General features: G+C 57.7%; 1 protein-coding gene across 2 annotated transcripts; it reads right to left on the reverse strand.

The window, feature by feature from the left end:
• Positions 1-355: 355 nt before the first annotated feature.
• On the reverse strand, positions 356-8,812 carry CCDC124 (coiled-coil domain containing 124). 2 transcript variants are annotated; one of them, XM_012654006.1, is made up of 5 exons: positions 8,778-8,812; positions 5,052-5,221; positions 1,556-1,745; positions 1,005-1,119; positions 356-839 (listed from the first exon to the last, which is right to left on the reverse strand). In XM_012654006.1, the coding sequence occupies exons 2-5, from the start codon at positions 5,208-5,210 to the stop codon at positions 632-634; spliced, it is 672 nt and encodes a 223-aa protein (XP_012509460.1). In that variant the 5' UTR covers positions 5,211-5,221; positions 8,778-8,812; the 3' UTR covers positions 356-631. The 2 variants fall into 2 exon arrangements, with proteins under 2 accessions (XP_012509460.1, XP_012509462.1); XM_012654008.1 differs by lacking the exon at positions 8,778-8,812 and adding an exon at positions 8,634-8,713.
• Between the last annotated feature and the right edge of the window lie 3,556 nt (positions 8,813-12,368).

Here is a 12,368-nt window from a genome sequence, read left to right on the forward strand (position 1 = left end):
TGTGACCCCTGGCCAGTGCTGGGGCCAACTCGGAACTGCAGTCCCAGGATGCCAATTCCTAGCCTCCAGCTCTTCTCTGGCTCTGCCTCCTAAGTGCAGCCAGTACCTCTACCTCTTGAGCTGCCCCCGAAAGGCTGCACAGGACGGTTGTGCAGGTCTCTCACTGGACAAGTGGCACAACCAAGAACAGGGTGCTGGCAGGAGCACTGTTGGGGGCCCTTGTCTGTCCCAGCTGTGGTCTTAGTGTGGTTCACAGCAGGTACCCAAAGACGTTAGTGGCCCAATGGTTCCCCCTCCCTCTGGCCCCCTCTCCCCACCCACACCCCCACCCACCCAGGTTTCAAGTGCACACTGGGCCTCACCGCAGCCTTGCCCACCGCCTTTATTGGGTGCTTAGCCCCAGGGCTCTACACGCACGCGCTGGGGTGGGGGGGTGGAATAGGGGTGTCAATCAGAGCAGGGACCCTCTGGCGCGAGGAGGGGTGGCTGGTGATGGCGCGTAGCCCTGAGGACAAGCGGGGACAAGTGCCTGGGCCCCTGGACCTCTCTGTACTCCTCGGAGCTGACCCGGCCGGAGGGCGTGCAGAGTAGCGACTGGACTGCCCGTGGGATGGCTCCCCCAGTCCTGGGCTCACTTGGGGGCATTGAAGGGCACGGTCCGCTGGTTCATGGGGTTGTCGGGAGAGCGCAGCCACTCCTTCTTGAGCAGCTGTTTCAGCTGCGACAGCCGCATGTTGGGGTTCTCCTGCTTCAGCCGCGGCAGCTGGGCTTCCTCAAAGGCGGTGAAGGCCGCCCGCATGCGTCGCTCCGGGTGCCGGTCGGCAGCCTCCTCCGCCACGCTGGGGGTGGACGGCGGCGTCAGTGCGGCCTGGGCGTGGACCCGCCCCAGAGGACCCGGCCCCCGCCCCAGAGGACCCGGCCCCACCCCCAGAGAACTCGGCCCCGCCCCAGAGGACCCGGCCCCACCCCCAGAGAACTCGCCCCGTCCCGGAGGACCCCGCGACCTGAGCACGGCGATGGCGTCCTCGACGGTGCGCGCCTCCACGCTGCCCTCCTCCAGCACGCGGCGGTTCACGTTCTCCTCCAGCGGCACCTCCAGATGGCTCTTGGCTTTCTCGGCTGGCGGGTGGGGGACAGACACGCACAGAGGCAGGGAAGATAAGCAGAGACGCAGAGTTCCAGAGGGATGAGGCACAGCGTGGCGGAGGAGGGGGCGGGGAGGAACAGAAACACGATTTGGCTGGGAAGCCCTCCCGGGACCCATGAGCCGGTCCGTCCCCCCAGCGCCCAGCCCCTTGCGCCCTTCCCTGCAGCCCGGCACAAAGGAGGCGCCCCACAAGTGCTGGCGTGTTCTCAGCCTTGGGGCACAACGCCAGTGCCCCGGGAGCACAAGCCTGGCCTCATCCCTGCTCAGAACCAGGCCCGCCAGGACGGACGCGGCCCACCCGCCTAGCCTGTCACGCGCACAGCCGAGGCAGCTTCTCCGGGAGCTGTGGACCTTGGCCCAGGTCTCTCCAGTGGCCAAAGGGCAGCTCCGGAGAGGGATGCAGCCCACCTGGGTCGGGGGCCTCCCTGTGCTGATGGTCGCGCCGCAGCGTGTCCTCAATCTGGGCACGGGTGACCTTGCTGGGAGCGGCCACCCGGGGGGCCTTGCCACCCTTGAGCTTCGAGTCTTCCTCCTCCAGCAGGCGCTGCGTCTCCTTCTTGCGCTCCAGCTGATCCAGGCGCCGCTTCTCCTTCTCCTCCTGCAGGGACAGGGCCGTCAGGGAGATGACCCTACCACACCCCTACTGGCCTGGGTCTGGGTTTCATCTCAGCCAACGCGGACTGAGGCTCTGCTGTGTGCTAGACCCCGTGCTGGATGCAGGGGACATAGCCAGGAGTAAGGTGGGTCCAGGTCCTGCCGCTGGGCCTCCCGTCCTACATGAGTAAGGGGACAATGGAGGAACGTTGGCCAGTGCAGGCGGATGGCTCTTGAAGAAGTGATGGCCCTGGGCTAGAGAAAGGGCAGGCTACGGGTAGTGCTGGGGGACAGGAGAGTCCTTAGCAGACAGTGCAAAGGCCCTGAGGCAGGAACCACTTGGTTGGATAAGGGGACAACTGGCCTATGGGGACTTGTCTTTTGCCACCGCCCTCCACCTACCCCAGGGGGCAGGGCAAGGCTCTGGTTTATTCATAGTGCTGCCACAGGCTCACAATAGTCCCCTGCCTCCTGCCCAGCACCCCCAGAAGGCCCTGCCCCTTGGGCACCTCTGTCTGCTGCAACTCTGCCATCTGCCTCCCACGCATGAGAGCTCCCCAGGGACAGTCCCCACACCTGTAGTGCCACCAGGGACACTACCTCCAGACAGGCTTGGTGGAACTAAGTCCCAGAAGAGGGGTTGACATGCCTGAGAAAACCCCCTGGGCCTCTGGCCCCCACACCCACCTGCAGGACAGGAAAGTAGAGGCAGTGGTTAAAGTCAAGGGTGTTTGCAGCCATGGGACTCCCCCTGTTGTGTGTGGCACCTCTGAGCCTCAGTTTCCCCCCAGTCAGAGGCAATGTCCTCTCGAGGCTCCCAGCCCCATGTGTGGTATATGCACTCTCTGTACTCATCCGCGTCCAACACAGCCCCTCCTCAGGGCCTTTGCACCAGCTGTTCCCTCTGCCTGGGGTGCCCTCGCTGGCCTCCTCCGCTGGTGAACTCCAGCTCCTCCTGAGCTCCCCACTCCGACCTGCCCTCCACCGCAGGGCTCTGTCCCGCACCGCAAAACCCCCATTTTCCAGTCTTCTGATATCTTAGTGGTCCCACCGCAGAGGCCCTGTCTTGACAGTGCCAGAGAAGGAGCCCGGGGAGGGCAGGACCTGTCGGGCTGTGTTGCCCTGTGTCCCCAGCCCTGCCAGTGCCCAGCACCCAGCGCCCAGCAGGTGCCAGGCAAGTGTGCTGAGTGAATGAACAGATTCCGGAAGGCCCCCATAACTCCAGAAGGACACGCAGCGTGTGGCCGTTACTGTCAGGGATTGAGGAGGGAGCGTGAGCATTTCTACTGGGCATTCATCAAACCTGTTTTTAAAAAGTCACTTGAGGTTTTCAAAACAGGGCAATTAGCAATTGGCAGCATCTGGCAATGCGTAAAGGATGAGTCCGCTTGGCAGAATATTCCGGAACCATCGAGAAGGAGCCACATAAATAATTGAGATGGAAGCCAGAGAGTCACCGGTCAGGTGCGCATGGCAGAGTTGCTTAACACGGAACAAGCGGAGACGAAATGCGGACAGCTCAGGGCTGGTCCGAGGGCAGGGGGAATGTCTCTGGGACCACAGTTTACCAAGGGCGCAGGCCTCGCGGTGTCACGCAGGGTGAGAAAAGCCTGTGGCGTCATGTTGGTGGGGCGTATTTTTTTTAGTGGTTTGGAGCAAGAGCGAGTACGGATTTTTTTTTTCCATAAAAACAATATATTTTAAAAGCATCTCTCGTGTAAGGAAACAATAGGACCAGGTGGGCTTCAGAGAGGCCCAGTCACACGCCAGTGGGCAGGTGGGGGAGAGAGAAAACCCAGCAAGCGGCACCTCGGCGGAGACCCAAGGGCGGCTCCGTGAAAACACGGCGCGCGCAAAGCATACGGCGAGGGAGTCCGCTCGCCGCTCCAGGGCAAGGCAAGGCCGGGGTTTGAAGTGAGCAGAGGCGTCGCTGCGGCAGGAGGGCTGCCTGGGAAGGTCACGAGGGAGCCCCCAGAGCTGAGACTATTCTAAAAGCAGGGGTAGGTGAGTGACAGCCACTGCCCTTTTCGGGAAAGTTTGATGGGAACGCGGCCACACCCGCTCGGGAACCGGCTGTCTGCGGTCGCCTTTGCGCTACAGTAGAGGCCGGCAGCTTCCACTGGCCCCTAAATGAGCCCAGGTTATTCCTGCCTGGCTCCTACCGCCTCTCTGAGCCGGCTCTGCATGTTCTCCCAGATACACGCGACACAGGTGTGCCGCGGGTATGCGCTTCCCTGCCTACGCACCTAAGACAGCGGCCCTCGTCAGACCTCCTAACAAACAAGCGGGTGCCGGCCTGGCTCCAGCCACGTGATCCGGGCTTTCTGCCTTCGCTGCCTCAGTTTCCTCATCCAGAAGATGGGGATACCCCAGCGTCCAAGACGCAGGCCGTGGGGAGGGCTGGACTGAGGCTCCGGAGACTCCCGATCGAGAAAGGTCTCTGGCTTTTCTGTCTGGATACTGGATCTTTGGCAGGTGTTATTTTTCCTTTTAGGTTTTCAACTCTCCTATAGTGTCAAAATTTTGACAATCAAAAAAAATATTTCAAGGTCTCTATGGATTCAGCGCAGCAGGGAGGATGGAGGGGGACAGGGAGGGACCTAGTGACGTTTGATGCGCCTCAAACAAGGGGGGCTCCAGCCTGCACAGGGATGTTGGGAAAGTCACATGGAAGTGCTCGGGTGCCCACAAACCGGGCTGGGGCAGGAGTGTCTCACCTACCCAGGCTGGGGCCCAGGGGCTGTGGCTGACATAGGTCGCTGGCGCCACCTACTGTGCCAAGCATGTCAGCATCAGCCCCGAACCACGCCTGAGACACCAACTGAGCACACGCTGCGTGCCGGCCCTCGCGTTTGCTGTTGCAAACATCTGGAGCAGCCTGTGCTCAGCAGGCCCGTAGGGGGCTGGCCCATTCTCTGCTGTGGGGGCCGTCCTGTGCACTGCAGGCTGTCCAGCAACTAGATGCCAGCAATGCCACCCCCACCCCCCGCACCAAGTCGTAACAACCAAACATGTCTCCAGACATTGCCAAGTGTCCCCTGGGGGCGGAATTGCTTCAGGGCAAGAATGACCAGTCTAGCCCAACCCTGGCACTGCTCGATGGAGAGAAATAAACCTATAGCAATGGCTGCCTCACTGCTCCCGAGACAAGCCAAGTCCTTGCCACCCCAAGACCTTTGCACAAGCTGCTTCCTCTGCCCCTGCCTCCCTCCTCCACCTCCAATGTCTCTGGCCTTTCACACCAAAGCTCCAAGGGGCTCTGGGCCTTGCCTACGGGGCATGCAGGCCAGGGGACTCGGGGTGCACCTACCTTGCGCTGCTCCTTCCTCATGACGTGTTTGTCGTCGTCCTTCCAGTAGGCATCCTCCAGCTCCTTCTGCTTCCTGGCATCAGCTGCTGCCTTGGCCTCTGCCTTCCGTGCCCGGGCTGCTGCCGACTTGGTGTTCTCGCCCTGGAACTTCTTGGGCATCCCTCAGCAGGCTACGGGAAGAGGATGGGGACCAGGGAGTAGGGGCCAATGTGGCAGCCAGGACCCTCCGGGGGGACTCAGTGACCTTGCCTATATTAAATGAGGGCCTTGGCCAGGCGCAGTGGCTCGCGCCTGTAATCCTAGCACTCTGGGAGGCCCAGGGGAAGAGGACTGCTTGAGGCCAGGAGTTCAAGACCAGCCTGAGCAAGAGCAAGACCCCGTCTCTACAAAAAATAGAAAAATTAGCGCGTGCCTGCAGTCTCAGCTACTCAGGACACTGAGGCAGGAGGATCGCTTGAGCCCAGGAGTTTGAGGTTGCTGTGAACTAGGCTGACGCCACGACACTCACTCTAGCCCGGGCAACAGAGCCAGACTCTGTCTCAAAAAAAAATAAAAGAATAAAAATAAATGAGGGCCTTGAATTTGGTATTTCCTCTCTCTTTTTAAATTTTATTAAGTTGAAATTTGCATGACATAAAATGAACCGTTTAAAAGTGTACCGCCTGTGTCTCGTTCCAGAACACTTTCATCCCCCCAAAGAGGACCCCGTCCCCATCAGCAGTCACTCGCCGCCCCCCTCCTCCAGCCCCCGGCAGCCACTGATCTGCTTCCTGTCTCTGTGGATCGGCCTGTTCCGGACATGTCACATCAGTGGAGTCACACGCTGTGTGGCCTTTGGTGTCCGGTTCTCTCGCTCAGCAGCGCGTTTCCGAGGCTCACCCACGCTGTGGCAGGTGTCGGAGCTTCACGCTTTTTTACGACTGAATAACGTTCCACCGCGTGGATGGGCCACGTTGTGCTTATCCCTCTGTCCGTGGATGGACATCTGGGTCATCTCCACTCCCTGTCTCTTAGAGGTCATGCTGCCGTGAACCCTGCGTGGCAGTCAGTGGGGGCCCCTCCCGCTCTGCCACCCAGGATGCTGGTCCCCAAGTTCCACAGACCTGAGAGCAAGCCCCCCACCCTGGGTGAGCAGCTGCCAGGAACTGCCCCAATGCGCCAGGGCCTGCACAGTGGGGAGATGTTATAGCGATCGTAAAGCCACCTTGCTGGATGCAAGTGGCACACAGAGGTAGGTGCCGCCCTCCCCACCTGCCACCCTTCCCATGGCTGGCCCTCAGCAAAGCACTCTGCGTGAGTCAACTCCACTGAATGCCCTCAAAGCCTTAAATGTGGGGACTGTCATTATTCCCATTCCAAGGTAGGGGAGCCGAGGTGTCCGGCCAGGTCACACGGGGCTGGCTGAGCCTGGTATCTCGCCTCCAAGCCTGCTTTGCAAGTGAGGGAGGGAAGGCCACGCGGCTGAGAAGTTAAGAGCACGCCAATCACAGTGCCAGCTGAGGATGCCGGCGCTGTGCGGCCCAGGGCACGTGCCTACAGCATTCTGGGCCTCCCTTTTCCTCATCTGGGAAATGGGCTGATCTTCCTCTCTTCTGGATCATTCTCTGCCACCCCGCCCACCGCCAAACATCTTTGGCTCAGTCCTTTGCTGAACCTCGGAGAAACAGGTCTAGAATCCAAGAATGAAGGGAAAAGTGTACGGGGGCCATCCTGCCCAGGACCACCTGGCAAGTCCCCACCCCAATCTTCCAGCTGTCTGACTTGTGGGGTAGGGTCCCATCTCTGGGCCCCACGGGAAACCCTATCAGTTCTGGTTTGCAAAAGTCGCACAAAGTGAATCACAAACAGCATCTTAGTGAATTCTCACAACCCCCCAGTAGGTGGCAGCAGAGCTGAGACCTGAAAGAGGGGTCGGAGGCAGCCCTGGGAGCATGAGGAGTTCTGGGCACAGAGCAGGTGGTCAGGGGGAGGGAGAGAGGCAGCGCTGACAGGGCACGAACACATTCCGAAGCTCCCAGCCACTGTTGTGTGGGCTGGTAAGGGACTGAGGGTGGGAGCCCAACACTGAAAGAATCACGAGGGTGCAGTGGGCAGAGCGGAGGTTTCGCGTCACAGACGGGCAGTAATGGTAACCAAAACGCTGACTGGTGCTGTGTGACAGGCACATCCTCAACCATTTCACCCCCTGGCAGCACACAAGATGGGCACTTTCGTCCCTATGAATGAGGGTCACTGTCCAGGTTGCAGACGAGGAACTGTGGCTCTCCCCGGCTAAACTCGTCCCTGTGCCCTTCCTGCCCTCTCCTCCTTATGCAATCAGCAGCAGCCACACCTGCCTCCTTGCCATTCTTCAAACATGCCAGGCAGGTTTCCACCCCAGGGCCTTTGCACTTGCTACGCTCTCCACCTGGATACTCTTTGCTCCTCTTTTTACCTAGTTAAATCCTACTTAAACTTCAGGGCCCAGCTCGGGTGCCACCACCTCCAGAAAGCGTTCCCTGAGCACCCCCCCCCCCACACACACACACTCTCTCAGACCACAAACTTCTCTTTGAGGCACTTGTCTGGGTTGCTATTTTATGTTCATTTATACGATTATTTAAGAAAAATCTGTCTTCCCCATCAGGTTGGGAGTGAGAAGGTGGCTGTTGCAAGGCAGGAAGAGAGCCCTCACCAGACCCCGAATCAACCTGCACCTAGATACTGGATTTCCCAACCTCCAGAACTGTCAGAAAATAAATTTCTGTTGTTAAGCCACCCAGTCTGTGGCATTTAGTTATGACTGCCCCAACTAATACAGACACTCTTTCTTCTCTGTGTGGTAAACACTCACTGAAATACACATGCTGTCATTTAACAAACACGGACTGGGCACCTAGCATGTGTGGGATGCTGGGGAAAGAGGTGGGGCAGTGAGCTTCCTGCCTGCATGGGACTCCCAGACTAGCAGGAAGATATACAAGCAACAAGGGTCACAAAATGCTATCAGAGTTGTGATGGGGACACGCAGGGCACTGGGGAAGCCCAGAGAGGGGCTTCTGACCCAGCATGTGTCAAAGGGCTTCCTGAAGAACTCTAAAACAAGGCCTGAAGGAGTGGGGTGTGCAAGAGACAGGCTAGGAAAAGAGGCCATTTGTATTCCAGGGTGGTGGGAAGGTGTGGAAGACATTAGAGGTGGGAGGCCCAGATCTGTGGGTCAGACAGAACCCTCTGGGTTTGGTGATGAGATGGGCTCTAGGGATGGCAGGAGCTGGGAGCCCAGGCGGGGTCCACGGAGTGGCTCAGGCTGGGCAAAGGGTGCACTTAGAAGGGAATCAAGACCCACGTGATTGACCGGATGTGAAAGTAAGAGAACAGAGGATGAAGCGCAACACCGCCTCCTCCAAGAAGCCCTCCCGGCTGTCCCTTCTGGGCTCCCCCAGCCCTGATTCTCCTGCAAGAAGCCGGGAGAGTCCGCACCCAACTCTGGCACCCGCAAGACCGGAAGCTGCCCCGGGGTGGTGTCCGGGCTGGGTGGCCTCGGACACGATGCTGTTTCTCTGGACTTCAGTTGTCTGGTCGGGAAATGGGCACAGCCCCTACCTCGGGAGCCGTCGAAACTTGAAGCCAGAAGTGCCCCAGTTTCCCAGCACCGCACCTCCTAAAGCATGGTCCCAGGCAGAGCAGCCCCCGCCGGGCCCGTCCGCCCCCCAACCCGGGCTCCGCCCGCGCCGCAGCCGCTCCTACCTCCTTCCCCCAGCGCCGGCCCGGTCGCGCCTCCGTGACGTCACCGCAGAGCCTGCGCCGAGCTCCTGGCGGCGCGCACTCAATACGTATCAATGCCGTCGCCATTTTGGTAAAGGAAATACTGGCGAGCTTCATCCCAAGCTAAAATAATCAGCCATTTCTTTATGGCTTCAAAAAGCGGATACTTCATAAACCCTCACCCCCTGCGCCCAAATTATATATTGACGAACCAGGAAGGGCAGGTAGAAACTAAAGTCCAGAACATCGCCTTTACCAAGATGGCCGTTGCCCGGATGAAAGATGGCGCCAGCGACTTCACACGCGGTCTGGCGTCAGCCAGGCGCCGGCCGGCCGCTAGGGCGCGCCGGTAGTCCATTCGCGGACGTGGACCGGCTGCGCCCTGAGGGAGCATCTCTACAAGTCTTCGCCATCACTCTTTGAACGCGCTTTCCTAGGGCAGAGTCTCTGGGTCCCACCTGTGACGCTGGGGCGGGGCAGAGGAGAGAAGGGAGCAGAGAAATTACACTTCACGCTGTCCAGCTTGGGCAACCGAGGCACAGAGAGACCGGGAATTGAATTTGGCCAACATGTAACCGCGGGTAGGCTCAAATTTCCTTGCTCCTGCCAGACCCTCATCCTGGATTGCTGAGCCCCCTCCCGCCTCGTGCAATATTATTTACTTTATTATTCTACTCAGCAATTAGATTCGGGGCGCCAATTTGTCTTAAGCGCCTGTGCCTCGGATTTTGCGCATTTCCTGCGCCTCCGTGTCCTCTTCTATACAAACAGTAGCAGTAGAGGTCTGAGGACGGTTACGCCGGCCTGGCTGTGAGAAGAGAAGCAGCGAATGCATTTGTGGGCGGTTCAGGGTGGACGCATCAGCCACCGAGGCTGCAAAAGGCAACACCGGCGACACTGCTGGGACCTAAGCCAGCCGGTGCCCCGCTGCTCTAACGCCTCCGTGGTCCCCACTGCGCGCCACTCTCCTCCCAACCCCTCAGCTCATTTTCTTTCTCTTCCCCCTTAGCCCCTCAACCAGAGCCCGGTCCTGCCAATAGCTAGAGGCAGTCCTGTCTCAGGGAGTCCGCCAAGAAATATCCGCTTTTCCCATGGCCAACTCCATTCCTTTCTTCAGGCCTTGGCCCCAAATATCCCTTCCTCAAAGAGACCCTCCCCGACACCCCCCACCCCCGCTGTACCATGTCCCCTGCGCCCTGTCCCAGGCAAAATTGACGCATCCATCTCCAGCCCTGTTTTTTTTCATTTCCTTTTGAGCATCAGCTTGCCCTATGGGTTTGTTGACCTGTTTGTTTCTGGTCTCCCTGTGGCTGTGATGTCCGGAGGACACAGCAGGTGCACCTGGGTTGGCTTTGGCCCTCAGGGGACCTAAAGATAAACAGGTATTGTCAGCGCCCTGGTGGGGGGTGAGGCGAAGGTGCCAAAGGCAATACCTTGTTAACCTTCTACCCATGTAGAGCTGGACTTGTCAGACCTTCCCAGCCAAGCTTGTCACACTTTCCCAGATGTGACAGGATAGCCTCTTACCTCATATTGACAAACTTAGGGTTGCAAGTCAAGCGAGTTGTTCTGGAACAAGCTAAGTCTTCTGCAAGGTGACTTCTGCTGCCTCCCAGGCACCCCCGCTAAGGAATGCTGCTCCCAATCTTGAGGACTCTTGGCTTCTATTTTTGTAACATTCTATAGCTCTTCGATGCGCGCATTCTCAAATAAGTGTTGGGAGTCTGCTGTGCGCCTCAGATATGGGCCTCTGGGCTCAAAGTCAGAAAATCACACAAAAGATTACGATCATAACCATGGCCAAAAAATGTACCCAGGGTTGAAACTGGGTTATGGAAGCGCACAGCCTGGCTGATTGAATAGGGCTTCTCAGAAGAGGTGGCATTTAAGTAGAATTCTAAAGCCTGGAGACAGCTGGGTAAAGAAAAGGAGGGAAGGATGTTCTGGGCAGAGAGAACAGCATGTAGGTGTGAGTGTAAAGTGAGAAGAAAGCAGGCCTAACTTGGTGGTTTGTGTCTGTAATCCTAGCACTTTGGGAGGCTGAGGTGGGAGAATCACTTGAGGTCAGGAGTTTGAGAGCAGCCTGGGCAACATAGCAAGACCCCATCTCTACAAAAAATAGATTAACTGGGTGTGGTGGCACATGACTGCCTTTAGTTCCAGCTACTTGGGAGGCAGAGGCAGGAGGATTCCTTGAGCCCAGGAGTTGGAGGCTGCAGTGAGCTGTGATCAGGCCACTGCACTCCAGCTTGGGCGAGAGTGAGACCCTGCCTGTCTCAAAGAACAAAAAAGGCAGCTGATAGCTGGGAGTTGGCCTGATGCTCACAGCTAAGCCTTGGAGTTCTCTGGTTGAACATAAACGATTTCCCAAGTAGTCAGCATCAGAAGGGCCACTCCGACCAGGATGGGGCAAGACAAAAACAAGACCCTTCCATAATCATGTCTTAACCACAGATGAAAACAAGAGCATTGTCCAAATCACAAAAATGGCCAAACCTCTCCATCTTCTGGCTGATGGGAGCAACACCTTGTTCTCGCTAATCACAGTATAGCTGCAGTTAATTTCCCAGCCTCCTAGGGAAAAAAAGTCTTAAATACTTAGAGAAGTGTCCACTTGCTATTTGCATTCAATCCAAAGCAAAATGCCACTTTCTTTTTTTTTTTTTTTTTTTTTTTGAGACAAAGTCTCACTGTGCTGCCCCAGCTAGAGTGCCGTGGCGTCAGCCTAGCTCACAGCAACCTCAGACTCCTGGGCTCAAGCTATCCTCCTGCCTCAGCCTCCCGAGTAGCTGGGACAACAGGCATGCGCCACCATGCCCGGCTAATTTTTTCTATATATATTTTTAGTTGTCCAGTTAATTTCTTTCTATTTTTAGTGGAGACAGGGTCTCGCTCTTGCTCAGGCTGGTTTCGAACTCCTGAGCTCAAACAATCCGCCCGCCTCGGCCTCCCAGAGAGCTAGGATTACAGGCGTGAGCCACCGCGCCCAGCCTAAATGCCACTTTCTTGAACTCTCCCTACATCCTCTGACAGGAGCCCAGGTTCTATAACGAGCCCCTTCTAACACCCTCTTCCCGAGATGCTCCGCAAACTCCCTGCTGTTTCTTCTCTCGTTGCGGTGAGCCAATGTACCCAGCTTGGTTTCCCTGAACGTATGTTCCTGGTGGGATTTGCCTCAAGGACATCTAGAGGAATGGAAGTCCCACCGAGATTCAGAGACGCTCGCTGCCACCAGCCCGGACCCTCAGCTCAGCAAAAGTGTGCACGTCTGAGACTCTTGCGTGTCTGTCTGCTGAAGGTCACCTGCCCGTGTGGCTGGGAGGTGAGTTCATAGTGAACCGAGTGCCAATTATTATTTTATTTCTACCTTCCTCCTGTACTGTAGCCCTCCTGTGGTTTTCTCGTGCTACTTAAGCAGCGGGAACCCCCCATCCCCACCCCCGTGCCTTCTCCACAGCCCACAGCCAATGGCTGCGTCCCTTCAGTCCCCACTTGACCCTGCTGGCAGAAGTTTAATAGCTATTCCTTTAAACAGCCCAGAAGGTAGGTATTGAGGATTGAATGGTGTCCTCC

Source organism: Propithecus coquereli, unplaced genomic scaffold (assembly GCF_000956105.1).
Source record: "Propithecus coquereli isolate 6110/MARCELLA unplaced genomic scaffold, Pcoq_1.0 Scaffold438, whole genome shotgun sequence".
Classification (NCBI taxonomy): domain Eukaryota; kingdom Metazoa; phylum Chordata; class Mammalia; order Primates; family Indriidae; genus Propithecus; species Propithecus coquereli.

What these genes read in the sequence shown, in the direction of transcription:
- CCDC124 (XM_012654006.1), bottom strand. Translation starts at nt 5,210, where the DNA reads ATGCCCAAGAAGTTCCAGGGCGAGAACACCAAGTCGGCAGCAGCCCGG. An exon ending in TGAGGAAGGAGCAGCGCAAG is followed by an intron (nt 1,746 to 5,051) that starts GTAGGTGCACCC and finishes CTGTCCCTGCAG; the next exon opens with GAGGAGAAGGAGAAGCGGCG. An exon ending in CAGGGAGGCCCCCGACCCAG is followed by an intron (nt 1,120 to 1,555) that starts GTGGGCTGCATC and finishes CCCACCCGCCAG; the next exon opens with CCGAGAAAGCCAAGAGCCAT.